This window comes from Heteronotia binoei, chromosome 3 (assembly GCF_032191835.1).
Source record: "Heteronotia binoei isolate CCM8104 ecotype False Entrance Well chromosome 3, APGP_CSIRO_Hbin_v1, whole genome shotgun sequence".
NCBI classification, from domain to species: domain Eukaryota; kingdom Metazoa; phylum Chordata; class Lepidosauria; order Squamata; family Gekkonidae; genus Heteronotia; species Heteronotia binoei.
The window spans coordinates 101,746,250-101,764,251 of NC_083225.1; the positions used below are offsets into that span (position 1 = coordinate 101,746,250).

Genomic DNA, 18,002 nt, shown 5'->3' on the forward strand with positions numbered 1-18,002 from the left:
AGGCAGAAACACCCATAATAGTCTTCACTTTGGTCCGCATACACAACAATCCCAAAGAAAAGAAAAGAAGAAGAATTGCAGATTTATACCCTGCCCTTCTCTCTGAATCAGAGACTCAGAGTGGCTTATAATTTCCTATACCTTCTCCCCCCACAACAGACACCCTGTGAGGTGGGTGGGGCTGAGAGGGCTCTAACAGCAGTTGCCCTTTCAAGGACAACCTCTGCCAGTACTATGGCTAACCCAAGGCCATTCCAGCAGGTGCAAGTGGAGGAGTGGGGAATCAAACCCAGTTCTCCCAGATAAGAGTCCACGCACTTAACCACTACACGAAACTGGCTCTCTCTGCAAGGAAGTTTTCTTAACTTTGTGTCTCTACCCACTTGCCTGTGTCATTCCAGGTCAAATAAGCATTTCCTCCAGCTCATTCCTGGAGATTGTCTCCAGGGTTGTTCTAGCTAAATACTTTCTTGCCTGGGGAAGGGAGGAGACAGAGGAAGGCTTAACCGTCCCATTGTCTCCCGTGCTAGATTCATTAGCATTTCTTTAGAGATGCACATGGAAATCCATTGATGGACTTCCTCCTTCCCAACCTGTATCCAGAAAAAAAAACCTTTTTAAAATGCGCAGTGGAGGCTTGCTGCTTAACAGCCACCCTCCAGGAGAAGGAATTCCCGGCAGCCGGCTGCATTGCAGCTCAACTGCTGGGGAATTTATTTGCCTTCCTGGAGGGAAGGGAGGACTTGTCGACCTGTTGAGGTGCACTTTTGATGGGGCGGGGCTTGTACGCTGTAACAGCCAGGCCTCCGCCCCCATCTTTCAGTCCCTCGTAGATAGCTTGGTTCAGCAGGAGCGTTTAGTGGCACTCAGAGCCAATTTAGAGGGATTAGGCCTCCTGTTCGGGCCCTTTTGGGCTGGGTGTTCGGCGGGCTGCCAGTGGTTACGGGCTAGTCACCCGACAGAACATGGACTGGGTTTTTTTGCTCCGAGCAGCTCTGAAGGATTGGGGCCTCGTTTGGAGGGAATAGGGCCGTTAGAGCGTGCTTGCTCCTGTTCGGGCCTTGTGAGGCTGATCCTGAGCTGGGAGGGCAGCGTCCATCGGACGGAGGTCACTGCGCGGGACTTGCACAGTTTTAAAAAAAATCTTTTCCCTTCCTCTTTGTTTTGCGGTGTGTGTAGCTTCCCTCCACCACCCCCCCCCAAGGGACTTAAATAAGGCTGAGCTTTCTGTTGGGGGGCTTTTCTCTTTGGGCTTGGGAGGAAGTATTAGGGTGGTAATTGGTGGCTACTTATTGTTGTTCCCCCCTTATTGGGCTTGGCGGCCTTTTTATTTTAATTCTTTTCACAGGGTGACGGCCATTTTAGGGGCTCATCTTTTGGCGGCCATTTTAGGGGCTGATATTTGGCAGCCATTTTGGGTGCTGCCTTGAATTGGGAGCCATTTTAGGGCTGAGTTATTAATTGTAAGGTGCCTGCAAGGGCTATTGGTTGTTTGTGGGTTTCATCTGTCATTATTCCAGGAGGATGTCTGGGCAAAAAGGGACGGGAAAGTCAAAAGGCAAACAGCCTGTGAAAAAAGCCCCTAAGCCTCTGCAAAAGCGTCCTCCGCCGCCTTCATCTTCTGGTGAAGAGGGGGAGGATATGGTGAATGCAGCTATCTTACAGAGACTATGGGCCCTGGAGCATGCATCTGATGTTTCGCCTTTGCAAGGTTTGGATGGGGGGAAGGTCTCCAAATTGGCATTTCAAGCTGACATATTAACCAGGTTGTCTATTTTGGAGGGCAGGTCTGCTGGTAATGCTGCTGGAGGAGCTGTGAGGCTTGGCACTTTGGATGCGGGATCATGCCCATCTTTGGGTGTCATGGGATCTGGATCGGTGCTGGTGCCTGCTGGAATGCCGGTAAGACGGGAGACAGCGCGCTGGCATATATAGGGATTGTTTGGCCTTAGGGGGGCATGGGGTCCAGCCGCACCTAATGCTCCTGGCACTGTTTCTGGGGGTTCAGGTACACCTTCCACCATGGGTGTGGGTCCTCAGGCTAACTGGGTGTGGCCGCAGGGCCAGCTTGGTCCTTATGGGAATTGGCCTGTGGCTGGGCAGCAGGGGTTTGCACCTTCCTTTGGGGGGGATGGGCATTTCCTTCTCCCTATGGGGCGGTCCCTTTTACTGCTAAGCCTTTTGGAGATGTCGCTTTACATTTAGGTGATCAGTTGTTGCCTGCAACAAAGGATAAAATTCTAAAGGGAGAGTATATGGACATTTTTTCACTCCTGTTTCGGGAGTTGGGAAAAAAAGATAAGGAGGATCTTGATGACAAGGAGAAGTTGAAAAAGCGGAAGGTGTTTCGGACCTGGGCCAATTGGTTGCCAGGGTTTTTTGTGTATGCTGGAGTGATAGCGCGTGCTCAGCCTTGGCGGGCGGCAGCGCTCATCCAGGATATTGATATTATTTACAAAGGGTATATGATGTTTAGTGTCCCAGCCTGGATTCAGTATGACGAGGAATTCAGGATGAGGGCTGCTTTGTACCCTTCCCTCCAGTGGGACCGTACCCATCAACAACTGTGGCTGCAGGTGATGTCACCAGCATGGCCTAATTTGGGTGACCGCTCTGATAGTGGTCATTTGGTTGCTAAGGCATCCAATTCTCTCTCTGTTTCGTCATCATCTCAGCGGGGCAGGCGGTTCACCCCCGCTTGCTTTGTTGGGAGTTTGGTTCACAGGGAGTGTGCAATTGGAAAGCTTGCCAGTTCAAGCATGAATGCCCCATGTGTGGTGGTCCGCACTCCTTTAGCAACTGCCCCAGAGTTCGGCCACATAAGGGCCAAAAGAGACAGAGTGGGAGTGGGAGTGTTTCCCAAGCTGGAAAAGGGACCCAGTCCGATAAAGGTGGGACCTCTTGAGCGGCGGCTGCGTAGTTACCCACACATGGCAGATAGGTTGTATTTGTTAAATGGTTTCATGTTCAGTTTTAGAATTCCTTTTCAGAGTGCTTGGGTCCCAACTCGATCTCGGAACCTTAGTTCCATTAAAGGTTTAGAGCATGTGGTGGAGGATAAGATCACCAAGGAGTTAGCTGAAGGCAGGATTTTGGGCCCCTTTCTTAATCTTCCAGTGGTTAACCTTAGAGTTTCCCCTTTGGGGGTGGTACCAAAGAAGGCGCCTGGTGAATTTCGTTTGATTCACCACCTTTCCTACCCCAAGGGTTCTTCTGTTAATGACAGGATTCCTGAGCAATTATGCTCAGTTAGGTATACTAGCTTTGATCAGGCCGTGGGCGTCATTCAACGCTGTAGGCAGGGGGCAGAGTTGGCTAAATGTGATCTTAAATCTGCTTTTCGCCTTCTCTCTGTCCACCCAGATGATTTTGAGCTCTTAGGTTTTTCTTTTGCAGGGCATTTTTACATGGACAGGGCTTTGCCTATGGGCTGCTCTGTATCATGCACAGCTTTTGAGTGTTTCAGTACGTTCTTGGAATGGGCTGTGCACGAAAAAGTGGGTTTGCAGGATGTTGTCCATCATTTGGATGACTACCTTCTTGTGGGTCCTGCAGGGACTGGGCGTTGCGCTCGGTTGCGGTCCGGCTTTATTGAGTTGGCTGCAGAGTTGGGGGCCGTGTGGGGGGGGGTGGCGATACATAGGCCACTTTCGTCCCCCTGCGTGCTCAGAGTGGCGACGCCAGCCTTCTTCTTACCAGCTTTGGCTGGTATCACAAGAGACCCCTCTGTTAATATCAAATAGGAAAAGGCTTCCCTCTCACTGCTCCCTTTCCCCACTGATATTAACAGAGGGGTCTCTTGTGATGCTGAGTGAAGCCAATAAGCAAGAGGCTAGCATCTGCATGCGCCAGGGGTGGTGGTGGTGGAGCGTGGTGCCGCATTGCGGTGATGCAGAAAAAACGGGAGGGGGTCGGCCTGGGGGCGCATAGGCAGTAAGTCTGTCTGGGGCGCTGCACGCTTTCAGGCCTAACACCAGAACCTCACCACAGGAAAGGAGTTCCCAGTCACAAGGGAATGTGCTCTGCTAGTTTGCTTTTAATAAGTTCCCTGCCTCTCTCTCTATCTGCAAACAACCAAGAGAAAATAGGATGCAGAGATGAGAGTGTAGATATACCTTTCCAATCCCATAGAGAAGAATGGGAACCCTGTTATTGGAAATGTGTTAAAACTCACATTCCTCTTCTCTAATTTTGTACAAATTGTACACATTTTTGGTGGAGGCTTGACCTGAGGCTGGCTTAGCCCACATATATCTATATCATCTATATATCTATATCTATATATAGATATATGAAACATTCAGAACATCCAGCCAAAATTTGTGATTAATTTTAGTTCATGAGGTGGTTCATACCCATCCCTAGATATCCACGTATGGCAGATTAGCTATATTTAGTGCAATGGACTACAAGTTGTGTAGGCTTGTGAAATCTCATGATTGATTGTTATAATTGGTAAAAGGTCCAATTCCTTGTTAAAATACTTGGATTTATCTATTAAAAATGTTATACCTTGTTTCTACTTTGGAGCCTTAAGCAAGCCTTAAGGTAATGGTAGATCTTTAGAGAACTGAATCATCCAAGATAAAGAGTCTGTCTAAAGGAACAGTATGTTATGAAGCTGAAAGGGATTTGATACTTTTATAGGCATGCCATAGACTGATTGTGCATTTATGGAAAGGCCATTCTGCCATGATTTTGCCAGTACTGATTTATGATGTCACAACATAAAATTCTGTACAATTAAAAAAAAAACATATAAACAAACCTCAAGCTTACCTTCAGTTTTGTCCCAATGCCTTTAGTTCGTGATACCAAAATAGGATCACTATACCCAGATGTTCTCAAATCAAACAGTCCAGGAACACCCCCTTGCTGCTCACAGCTGCCTATAAAGCACATAGATATCATCAGCATTGATAGTGAAACAAAAATCCTATCAGCATTTTCCTTCACAGAAATATCAAGCCGTTAGCTCGAGAAGGATGAAGAAAGGGATTCTTCAAGAGGGAGAAATGGGATTTTGTCATACATGTACTTGAATGAAGTGGTATTCATCTGAATTCTCAATAATCAGATAAATTAATTAGGATTGCCAACCTCCACATGGGAACCATAAGGCGGTATTAAACAGGAGACTTTGACTTTCTGAACCAACTATAGGAACTCTGAAGCAAAACTGACAAATCGGTATTTGATGTTTCTACTGGGAAGGAGGTTATACTGACACGGCCCACTGTTCTTGCTGCAAACCTGCAAAAGCTAGAAACATGCCACCAGAGTACATTGTGAAATCTCATGATTGATTGTTATAATTATTAAAAGGTCCAATTCCTTTTTAAAATACTTGGATTTATTTATTTATTAAAATGTGACAAAACTGTTTCTACTTTGGAGCCTTATAAAATACAGTAGTAGGAAAAAGCAGCAGACACTGTCATAGCTGCAAAGTGGAAGCTAAATAGTCAGCTTCAGCTTCACCCAAATTTGCATACGATACTGCAGTCCAGCAGCTGTTTACTGTTTCTATTGTGCTATTAACATATGTGTGGTTAGAACAGAAGAAGTAATTTCTGCAGAAAGCTTTGCCTGTGCAGGCTTCTAGCTGGGCCCACAGCCACAATGGGGCACCTCAGAGCCATGGCCCACAATTTTCTAAACTGGGATTAGGGCCATGGTTTGGGATGATCACCCGGAGGCGCCTCCAGTACCACTCCTTGTGCCCCAGGACAGGTAGAACCACTCAGCACCAGCACCCAAGCTAGCAACAAGGTGGAGGAAGGAGCATCACGAGGAAATTCACCCAAAGGCTGACTGGAGCCCATGTTTAAAACTTAAGCCTGGCATGCAGTCCCCCTTGGGTGGGGCACATGGCTGCAAGTACCTCCACACCTGTGCCAGGTGGTGGCACACAGCCGGCCCAGTACCTCCTGTAAAATGCAGTGTGAAGGCAGAGTTGCTCACCAAGCAAGCAGGGCTTTTCACTAATTAAAGGCAATTCAATTAATGTTAATTAACTTATATTTAATTTAATTAGCTGCAAACTTTGGGGGGAAATATAAAGAATGTGATATTGAAAGCTGTTGCATGTGTGAGGGTTACTCATAAGTGATTTTCCTGCTGCTTCTTGTGCATTTGTGTGGTTCATGTTAGGGAAACCTGAAAAACAAAACATTTCTACCAAATACTATGTAATTACTTGATCTATTCTATCCTTACCTGATTTGGAACCACTTGCAGATAGTAGCTTAGGTGGGTGAAGCAAAGCACTGCAAGCTATAGAATCTGCAATTTTCTCTTTATACGATGGGCTCCTAAAATAGAAATATATCATTGTTACCATGTAGATAATTTCATCCTAAAATTATGGTAATCAGAAAACTTAGGGCTAAATCATGAATGCTGGGTTAGCTCAAATCGTGTCAGTGCCTCTGCTTACATACACAGTCTGTCTGAGGAATTTCATAGGCTGGTAACCAATATCTTTTCTGTAAATTGCACCCTGGAAATATATGGCTGCTAGTCCTGTGTAGGCAGCTTGCAGTGCTGATATGAGATCATTCTTAAGAGCTGTTACTGTAAGGACTCTGTCTCCATTAATCACCACTTTATCATCTTTTATGGTGGTGGCTCCATGAAAGACCTCCAGGCCAAGCTCTTTTGCTCGAAAAAGTCCTATAAAAATTAAAGGAAAAAAATTGCTCTAAGATACATTTTAGAGAAAACTTTTTAGGTGCAAGCAGTTGTGTTGCTAATTCCTTTTTTAACTGGAAAAAACACTGCTTTGTATTTTATTCTGAGTTTTCTTGTTGATACTCTTGACAGCAAGAGACATATATTATATCAGTTATCCCCAATGTGATGCTGGAAGTTACCATGGCACTCACCAGTGTATCCTGCTTCCTTCTTCTCCAAAGCAAAGAGCCTATATTTTGTGTCTGCAAAGAGCTCACTTTTGGAAATAGCTGGCTCCATCAAAGAAATTTGCTGGGCTTAAAAATGCTCAATATTTTGTGACTAGCCTTAGCCCAATGACAGGCAGTTTGTGATGGAACCCACTCAATGTTCCCATATTTCTAAAAGTGCCCATAGGCTTAATAAGTTGTAGTAAGTAATTAAAAAGTAGATGTAAGGCAGGTATTTTTTCCATGACAAAGAATAATTACCATAATCAGTCATCATATGAGAGTATTGACTATCTTGTAATAGCATTGGTAAAAAATTTAAAAAGTTACCAGTTATTTCCCTGCCTTCATTATAACATTTTGGATAGTCTTCACTTGCCATGACAACTGACACAGCAGTACAATCATCTGCCCAAACCAATGTGGAATCATGAAGCCTTCCATTAATGATGTCCCATATTACTTCATAAAGATCACTTTTAAGAAGTGGAAGAACTACCTGCAGAATTGGACAGAAGAAATATTTCTATGATTAAAATGGAAATTGAGAGAAAATAGTAGATCATGGTAATAGATTATTAAAAGTTTACTCTGCTGTAGCAATCTCGCTATTGCTGATTCAAAAACACAAAAGTCCTGAAAATCCCCCAGTGACAGGCAAAATGACACCAATGTGGGCAGCAGGATCTTCAAGAATGTGAACTTTCTGGTCCAGATGACTACCTTACACACTTGCTCTGTGTTCTTTCCAGAAGGATCATTTTGAGACAGAAACAATGTATCATAGATAGGGAAAGTCTGGAAAGTGGAGAATTAGGGAACATGTCATGTGGATGCTAAAAAAACCCTGCTGCAATTTGAAAGCCAAAGTGGAACAAAACTCTGCATGGTTGCAGCCAGAGTTAAACTGATATTGTTGGCTCTTTGGTGGCCAAGAGGGAAACTGCATGAGATGTGTTACTATTATACATACATTTTCATCTTGTCCTTCCTGCAAGGAGCTCATGAGAGCATACATGGTTTCCTTTCCCCCCATGTCTTCCTCACACCAATCCTGTGAGGTAGGTTAGACTGAGAAATAGTGACAAAATGACTTCACCACACAGTTTTAGATATGTTAGACATTTTAATAGGCATATTTAAGAACAATACTAGAAGAAGAAGATATTGGATTTATATCCTGCCCTATACTCTGAATCACAGAGTCTCAGAGTAGTCACAATCCCCTTTACCTCCCCCCACCCCCCACAACAGACACCCTGTGAGGTAGGTGGGGCTAAGAGAGCTCTTACAGCAGCTGACCATTCAAGGACAACTCTGCCAGAACTATGGCTGACCCAAGGCCATTCCAACAGGTGCAAGTGGAGGAGTGGGGAATCAAACCTGGTTCTCCCAGATAATAGTCAGCGCACTTAACCACTACACCAAACTGGCTCTCTAGGAGTTGGAATGATTTAGTGATGATTTATTGTTTAAAATAGATTGTATATGTTGGAGGAATTAATAGCTTTGCACCAATAGGGATGGGCACAAACTGGGAAAATACAATCAGTTTCAGTTCATAGTTCAGCATGCCATGAACTGTCACGAACTTTTAAGAGTTCAATGAACCAGTAAGGTTTGTGAGGTTGTGATGTGGTAGAATCCCCCCCACCTCTTACTGGGGACACCAAACTTGCAAGGGATCATCTCTGGTGGACTCTCATCTATCTGCCTCCTGGTGATGAGGATTTATGGGGTCCAAGTTACAGTACCCCAGTGAAGGTGCCCCTGTCTTCCACTGTTTCCAATGGAGGGAGAAAAAAGCAAGGGCAATAGAAGCCCAGCATACCAGAATCAAAGTCCCAGAAAATCTCTGCAGTAGAAACTGAAGCTGTAGGGCATTTTTGCAAGGCCAGCAGAACTAGCACAATATGCCATGAAGAACCTGTGCTACTGTAGCAATGCAGACCCATCAGGACTAAGGCCAAACCAGAGAATCTCTGCAGTAAAAAAATGAAGGTTGGGGAGGGCATTTTTGCAAGCTCAGCAGAACCAGTGCAATGTACTAGTTCCCAGAAGAACCCAGTGCCAGTGTGGGAATGTCAACTCAATTGCAATCTAAACAGGAGGCATCTTTGCAAGCTCAGCAGAACCAGTATAATGTACTAGTGCCCAGCAGTACCAATGCAATTACAGAATTCCCAACAGAACCTAGTGCCAATGTAGTGATGCCAGTACAGCAGGACTGATATCAAGCACAGAATTCTAATCCAAGTGTGTGTGGGGGGGGTCAGAAGCCCAGCAGAACCAGCATAATGTACTAGTGCTCAGAACCCAGTGTCAATGTGGCAATGCCAGCTCAATCACAATCCAAGCAAGGGGGGCATTTTTGGAAGCCCAGCAGAAGCAGTACAACGTAGAGAGTGCACAGCAGTACCACTGCAATCACAGAGTGCTAGCAGAACTCAGTGCCACTGGCATTGCAAGCTAAAAGAACTGGTCTAAAGCGCAGAGTCACAAATCCAAGCACAGTAGTTGGGATTTTGCAAACTCAGTGCAAAAAAAAATGGGAAGTGAACACAAATGAAAACTGGCAAGCAGGGTGGGGTTCTTGAAATTGTCTAGTTTTTAACTGACAACTGTGTTTCCAAGACTGGAGAATTCCACCTCCCCATTGCTTTGAAGTATTGTAAACATTTTGTTTGAGCAGAGACGGACTGTCTGAAATTTATCAATTCACACACTGGCAGAAAGCTCCACAAACTGTTTGAAAATTCAGGGAAAGTTTGTGCCAGTTGACCTGCCATGAAATTCAATTTGTAAATCACCAACCAGCCAAAATTCATCACAATTTTTTGTTTGTGAGCCAGTTAATGCCCATGCCTATGCACTAATTCCCTGAAATCTTGGAGAAAACAAGCAATTGGAAGCAAGGAAATAAGCTGGGAAATGTACTGGTTAAGTGTGAGGAGACGGGAGTAATGAAGTCTAAGCAGTAAATAAGAAAAAAGAGTCTCCTGTAATAAAAGAATACTATAAACAGAAAAGAGAAAAGTTAATTGTTAAAATTTATTATATCAATGTGTTATAATAAGTCCAGATGATTTGGTAGCTGGGGCAAAGAGCTCTGTATACTGACTCAATCCAATTGCTAAAATAGATTTATTAGTGATATAAATTGGAATGTTCTGTATTTTTTCCTGGTAATATTTAGTTTTAAAATAAACATTAGTTTAGAGAATCTTAGTGACCTCTCATGCCTATTTTGCATCTACTAAGTATAGGGAAGAAAGTGATTTGTCCTCAAGTTGGGACTTTGCTATAAACTTAAGTAAAGCTGAAACTACACACTCAGAGGTAGATGCATACTTTGAAGAAAAACTCTGAGTGGGGGTGGTAGAAAAGTAAGCACTTGGAGCAAAACAGGCAGTAGCAGAATGAAATGCTGCCAGCCTCTTTCAGCACAATGTAGTTTTCTGAACTGTCCTGAGAGGTGGCAACAGAAAGGAGACAGAGGGAGTTGGTCAAAAAGTGGGTAGGAGTCAGTGAAACACCACTGTCTAAGCCAAATAGGCAATAACGGAGGAAGGTGCTATTGACCATTTCTACATGAAGAATCACCTCACATCATGTTGCCACTTCTTTTGCTAGTCAGTCACTCAGTGAATTCCATGACTGAGTGGGAATTTGAAGCTGGGTTTCCGAGTCCAACCATGACATCACTGACAGTGAGTAACCTCTAGTCCTACCAATGCTACTGTCTCCCCCATACAACACTGTGCTACATAAACACCAATGTATGACATGGTTATTATGTACATGGTGACAGTGACTGTTACAAATGTAGTACAAACAGATGTCTCACCAGTCCTCCCTCCTGAGTGAGCTAATGATGCTACAGTACAATACTGCTATATATACACAATTTTTATCTGTTGCCTCAGTGGTTCACAAAATTTGGCTGTACATATCTGTCTTACCTGGCACTGAGGATCACCAAAATGACAGTTAATGCTTATGACTTTCATACTATCTTTGATAAGAATTAAATCTATTTGCATCACACCTGGAAGGAGAAAAGAAGAATCAGAGATTGATGCAAGTTATTTTAAAATAATAATAATGGATTTAGATTGGAGTAACTTTGCATAGTATTCTAACTGTATAATCCTAAATTCAAGTGGGTAGCCATGTTGGACGAAAACAGAACAAAGTTTGAGTCCAGTGGCACCTTTAAGACCAACAAAGTCTTATTCAAGGTATTAGCTTGTGTGCACACACACTTCTTTAGTTACAGTGATAATCCTAAAAACATTTCCTGGGAGTAAGAACCATTAACTAAAATGGGACTTACTCCTGAGTAACTTAATTAAGATTGCTCTCTAAATGTCTTAAACAGCATACAGCTAGACTATGATGAAGTGAAACATGCCAAATTGGTAGCTATGATCAAGATCAAGCTTTCAGTTAAAATGAAACTCATTGTAAGCTGTTGTATAAAGGATACAAGAATAAAAGGTTTCAAGATGCTGACCATCTAACGTCAAATTCTTAAAACAATACAGAAATAGCAAAAAAAAAAATCACATGTAAACACAGCGCAAAAATGGGTCTTTAAGAAACATCATTAATGACTGCATACTTACCTGCATACAATATGCCTTCTTTCTTCATACTGACAAGAATGCGTTGAAGGGTGCCTTTAATTTTTTCTAGAAGAACTTCCGAAATCTAATGAATAATCCAAAACTGACATACATATAATCTTCTGTGACAGATCAGGGTACAAATTTATACTAACTTTTTGAAAAAAAATTACTGATCATAATTATATGCATGGAGGAAACATAGGTTGTAGCATAGGTTGAGAGCCACTTTGGTGTAGTGGTTAAGTGCGTGGCTCTTATCTGGGAGAACCAGGTTTGATTCCCCACTTCTCCACTTGCAGCTGCTGGAATGGCCTTGGGTCAGCCATGGCTCTTGCAGGAGTTGTCCTTGAAAGGGCAAGTTCTGGGAGAGCGCTCTCAGCCCCATCCACCTCACAGGGTGTCTGTTGTGGGGGGTGAAGATATAGGAGATTGTAAGCCGCTCTGAGTCTCTAATTCAGAAAGAAGGGCGGGGTATAAATTTGCAATTCTTCTTATTATTATTAGAAAGTTATTTTTTAGAATGTGGATCATTCCATGGGTTTTAAGCATGAAACATTAATGTCCATAATATATTGGGTTAGATCCAGACCAATGTTTCTGCTAATGGAAGGAGACGGATAAAAATTATAATTCTTATCTTTCTCCCCTTCCCACTGCAGACATGTGTCTTCAAACTATTAAAAATTTAACCCAGTATAGTGCTCTCTTATAGCAACACTTTTAACATAAAACAACACACCACTACAACTGCTTAATTTGGATAAGGCAGGGGTCAGGTGCCATAGCGCTCACTAAAACCTTTTCTGGTGCCCACCAAATGTTTTTATAAAGTATGCAGAACCATCTTATGATTGGACCAGAACCAGATTCCAATCTTCGACAGAGATTTGATTGGCTGTGCAGATTTTTTAAAGATTTAAAGCAGCAGACACTATGGAGCTTCACTGTGTGATTGAAGGCAAGTTGTGACAGCCATTTTGTGGCTGGCTCCACCTCTCATAGCAACTGGGCCAGCGCATGGGAATAGGTGGGGTAGGTGGCTGCCAAGAACACTACCCTGCCTGGGGGTGCCACCAGGCACCCTTTTACTCCCCCTTACCCATGCAGAGAGCTTCTCCAAGCCTGCCATGAAGGCAGGATTAGAGGAGCACTGCAGAGTGCACTATGATCTTCAGAGGCTTCTTTGGAAGCCTCCAAAGAGTGTAGTGCAGGAGGAAAGCAGCAATGTAGCAGCACTCTTGTGCGCTGCCCATCGTTCTCTCGTCCCCTGCTCGCTGCCCTGCATGATGATGTCACCTCTGGCAATGTCACTGTGCCACATGCATACAAAGCACAATAAGCGCCATAAAAGGAGTTTGCGGGCGGAGAGGGCGCAGCGCAGGGGTCTGCCTCAAGTGGCAGAACCGCTAGCACTGGGGCTGCACAGCAGCCATTTTGTGCATGTGTCCACCAAGCTCTGTCAGAATTCCAAAGGCGCCTGCAGGCTCAAGAAGGTTAGGACCCCTAGGATAAGGAAACAAAACCATTACATCTACTTGCACAGTTGGCTAAAACCTCCCCACATTAATGCATGAGACCAACAGAGATGCCTTGGGTTTAGTTATTTTAATAAGGCTGAAATTATCATCGATGTTCTGCAATAATGAGACGAACATATTTTTAACATAGTAAAACCTGATACATTGTACTGCTTATCAGGATGAATAACCATGGCTCTATAAAAAAAGCTTTGCTACTAATTCTGTTATTTCCTGATCAGAATTATCTAGCAAGAAAAGCACCTTAAAATCATCAGAGGTCTCTAAAATTTGGGCCAATATGGGGTATAAAAGATCCTGGAAGTGCGCCAAATAGAGACGACCTTGGAGAAGAACATGGGCAACAGTCTCAACACAATCCATTTTACAGGAACAGCACCTACTTGAATAGGGAGTCCCTTGGAATCTGCCAAATAAAATGGCTGACAGAAGGGCATTGAATCTGGCCAAGGAAAAGGCTCTGCGAAAATTTGGAGCTAGAAGTTGGTAGAGGTACACAGCTGGAATATTTGCATTTGGAACAATCCCTAAGTTTAGGGGAGAACAGGTTCTGTTGGAAGACTATAAAAAGTTTGTAGCTCTGAGCTCAGAAGACTAGATTTTATTTCTAAAAAAGCCTCGGACTCAGAAAGCAAGGATAAGGAATCTAAAGATAGATTCAGGGAACTTATTTTAGCTTCAGTGTAAGATAGCCAGCTAGAATCATCAGATTCAGAAAGTAGCTGGTACAGAAAACTAAGTGGATCATAGTTGAAGTGGAGTCGCAACCAGAATTTAATAGTGTGAACCCATGCCTTAGTAGCCAACAAATTCTGACCACACTCCAAACATAAAACAGCATAAGGAACACACATAGGTACCCTGATGATCTTTCACAAAAAGGTGTAGTGGACACTTTCAACTGAAATGTCAACTGCATCAATCCAGAGAGGTACCCCTTACAATAATTGTGCTCGAGTTTTAGCATTAAAGGCCTTAAGTGCTGCTGGCACATAATGATTACCTCGGTCAGAGAGATAAAAGTGAGCTATTGCTGCAACACTAACTTTAGCTACATTAATAGCCATTCTGCGATGGTGGGTCCAAGCAGCATTGGATTGAAAATAGACCCCCCAGGTATTTGAAGTATTTTACCTGTTCAAGTTTGTTACCACTAATAGTCCACTTGTATGATTTTCAGGAAAAAGGAAAGACCAGTACCTATGATTTTTCATTGTTTAGCTCCAGTCTGTTAGTCACACAATATTCGTGACAACGGTTCAATAAGCGTTTTAATCCAACATGAGAGGTAGACAAGAGAACTGTATCGTCCACATATAATAACAAGGGAATGTGAGCAGAGCTAAGTCTAGGGCTGTGGCCATCAACTAAAGATAAGAAGGGGGCAAAATCATTTTTAAAAAGATTAAACAAATGGGGGGCTAAAATGCACCCCTGCTTAACTCCTCGAACATATTTTTATGCTATGCCACTTTGTTGCACTGCACTATGGTAGGTAGAAAACACTGTTGCAGCACTGTGGAGGGGTATATGACTCCAAAAAAACAAGACTAAGCATTTGAGCTTTTCCCCAAGAAATCCTTTTTAGACACTGAAACAAACCTCATTGTACCTGAGATATGGGACCATAAGCTCCCATTCCTACAGTTAGTGGACCCTGGTCTCCATCCAGCAGTCGCTTCTGGACCTGGATGGGGGGCATGATTTCAAGATTGACTCCATCCACAAAACAGAAGCACTGTGAGAAAATGTAAGAAATTGAAAGACTGTCAATAATGCACTAATATATTAATTTCACCAGCAATTTACATAAAATAGTGAAGCTTTCCATAGCAGGGTTATGAGCTTTTCTTTGTCAACACAACTGACTTATGGTGAACCCATAGGGTTTTCAAGGTGAGATACATTTAGAGGTGGTTGGCCACTGCCTGCTTCTACGTTGAGACCCTAGTATTCCTTCATGGTCTCCCATGATCCAAATACTAACCAGAGCCAACCCTGCTTAGCTTCCCAGAACTGACCAGATTGGGCTAGCCTGGGCTATCCAGATCAGGACAGATGAACATTGCTAGAGCCCTGACCAGGACAGCCCAGTCTCACCATATCTCAGAAGCTAAGGAGAGTCAGCCTCAGGCCTGTAGCTAGAATTTCTTTTTGCTGGTGGGGCAATTTTCTGAGCTGGTGGGGCAGCCCAAGAGAGTGACTTAAGAGAGAGGCATTGGCAGTTGTTTTCAGAAATGTCTTTGTTCAGCTGAAACACATTTATCTTTCATTTCTGACTCTCTGCTTATTAGGCTTGCCAATCCCCAAATTCCAGCAGGGGTTCTCCCGCTTTCCCAGGCTCCTTCCTGCTCCCAGTCAGCTGGCTGGAGGGGGGAAGCCCTGCCCCCACAGCCACCATGTGCTTTTGAAAGGAATCCTCATGATTTTGCTTATCAGTTCTTCTTCAGCCTCTTTCTCCCGATGTTACATGGAGCCACAGTCCGCACCCCACCCTACTGAGAGCCAGTAGCAGCAGATGAGAGCATGCGTTGATCCATGTTGTAAAGAATGAACTGTGGCTCTGTAGTGTATGGCGATAGCCTGATGGCAACAATACACTATTACGTTGTTACGTTATTACGCAAAGGCGTTAGTCTTCTCCCAGCGCGTCTAGGAGGCGATGGGGGATGCCCCAGGCGACTCCGCGCAGCGCACAAGCACCCGCCTATCACCATCAGTGGCGGGAAGTTTAACTGGCCAGGATTGGACTGGCCAGCCTGGGAGGTTGTCCCGGGTGATGTACATAAGCGGGACCCGGCCCGCGTGTTCCCCCTCTCTCTCGTGTGATGTACCTGCAATAAAGTATGTTCCCTACACACGTCTCCCGGCTCGGTATATTACAGTGGCGACGAAGGTGGGATTCTAGCCCGGGGAACAGCAGGGCTACATCGGAGACTGCAAGGCAACCGCTGGCCACGACCGCTGCCGCAGCCACCATGGCTAACCAGAGCGGAACCACCGGTCACGTTGAGGCGTTCAACCCCACGCATCCCGAAGGCTGGGAGTCCTACTCGGAACGGGTTGAATGCTACCTGAGGGCCAATCGAATTACAGAGGACAGCATGAAGAGGGACGTTTTCCTGAGCGTCTGCGAGGCGGCCACCTTCGAGATCGCCAAGGGTCTCTCGGCCCCCGCAAGACTCATGGAGAAGTCCTACAAGGAAGTCGTCAGAGTCCTCACCGGCCACTTCTTGCCTCAACCCTCAAGAGTGGCCCGCCGTTTCCTTTTTCACCAGAGGGACCAGGCAGCAGGAGAATCGGCCGCTGACTACCTGGCGGCCCTGCACCAGATCGCGGGCAACTGCGGCTTCGTACAGCTGGAGGAGACCCTGGTGGACCGATTCACGTGGGGCCTAAGGGACGAGAGGCTCCAACAGAAACTCTTCGCAAAGGAAGAGCTCACCCTTCAGAGCGCCTTCAGCGAAGTGGTGGCGTTCGAAAAGACCTCGAGGACCTTCCCCAAGGCAAGGACCGACATGGTCCACCATGAGGAGCTGGACCCCAACCGACAGGAGGAAGGAGACGCGTTCCAGCTGCACCGCCCAGCCGGGGCCAACGTGAGAGCGCAACAGCGACCCTGAACGATGGAGAGGCCACCCGCAACGAAGTGCGCCAGCTGTGGCGACCCCCACGACCGAAGGGACTGCCAGTACCGGAACTGAGACTGCCGGAGCTGCGGGAAGACCGGCCACATCGCGCGGGCTTGCCGAGCCAAGTCCAGTCACAGGAGACCGACCACCCACCACGAGTCAACAGAGTCCCACTCCACAGCATCCACCAGTCTACAGGTACTGAACTTGCCCCTCACCACCCCCGACAAGGTCAAAATGGCGGTCCTCATCGAAGGAGCTCCATGCCTCATGGAGGTGGACTCGGGTTCCTCTATCTCCATAATCGCAGAGGAAACCCTGAGAAAACTGTGCCCCCGCCACCGGCTCCAACTGAGGCCGGCGGACTTTATACTGCGGGACTTTCAGAAGAATCCGGTACAAATTGTGGGGTGGGCCCGGGTACAAGTAGAGCGGGGGTCTTTCAGAGGGCCGCTGGATATCCTAGTGGTCAAGCGCCAGCTCACCACCCTGCTGGGACTGGCGTGGTTTCGCCCTTTGGGAATCCGCTTGGAGGGGGTGGGGCAAATCCTGACACCTAAGGGGTTCGGGGAGGTATGCCGTGAGTTCCCCGACGTGTTCGACGGGTCCCTGGGAAGCTACAAGGGGCCGGCCATCTCCCTGCCGCTCGACCCGACGGTCCGGCCAATCCGGCTCAAGGCCAGGAGGTTCCCGTTCGCCTTGAAACCCAAAATCGAGGCAGAACTGGACCGCCTCACAGCCCAAGGGGTTCTGGAACCAGTGGATTATGCCACGTGGGAGACCCCCATAGTAACCCCAGTCAAGCCCAACGGGGAGGTGCGTATTTGTGCCGACTATAAGTGCACAATAAACAAGGCACTACAGGACAACCCCTACCCCGTACTGGTGGTCAGCCATGTACTGGCAGCTCTAGCTGGGTCCAAGATTTTCAGGAAGCTGGATCTGGCACAAGCCTACCAACAGCTCCCAGTCGACGCCAAAACGGCGGAAGCCCAGACTGTAGTGACCCACAGGGGGGCCTTCAGGGTTCGGAGGCTGCAGTTTGGGGTCAGTGTAGCTCCGGGGATTTTCCAGAGTATAATGGACGCTCTTCTTAAAGGGATCCCCGGACTCCAACCATTTTTCGATGATGTTTTAATCGCCACCCCGGACCCTGAGGAGTTCAGCAATTGCCTAAGAGAGGTCCTCCGCCGGTTTCAAGCGGCGGGGCTCAAGGTCAAGAGAGAGAAATGTTTGCTAGGGGTACCGCGGGTGGAGTTCCTGGGATTCGCAGTGTACGCCGCGGGGATCCACGCA

At 45.7% G+C, this 18,002-nt stretch overlaps 1 protein-coding gene across 1 annotated transcript in view; it reads right to left on the reverse strand.

Moving 5' to 3' along the window:
- The window catches only part of LOC132568957 (trifunctional purine biosynthetic protein adenosine-3-like), a 68,232-nt gene that overhangs the window by 25,917 nt on the left and 24,313 nt on the right, over window positions 1-18,002 (reverse strand). The window contains exons 7-13 of the mRNA XM_060235137.1: window positions 14,687-14,812; window positions 11,534-11,618; window positions 10,868-10,953; window positions 7,236-7,404; window positions 6,444-6,675; window positions 6,220-6,314; window positions 4,780-4,889 (exon numbers count right to left, since the gene is read on the reverse strand). Coding sequence (XP_060091120.1) covers window positions 4,780-4,889; window positions 6,220-6,314; window positions 6,444-6,675; window positions 7,236-7,404; window positions 10,868-10,953; window positions 11,534-11,618; window positions 14,687-14,812 — 903 coding nt within the window. The remainder of the gene's footprint in view (window positions 1-4,779; window positions 4,890-6,219; window positions 6,315-6,443; window positions 6,676-7,235; window positions 7,405-10,867; window positions 10,954-11,533; window positions 11,619-14,686; window positions 14,813-18,002) is intronic.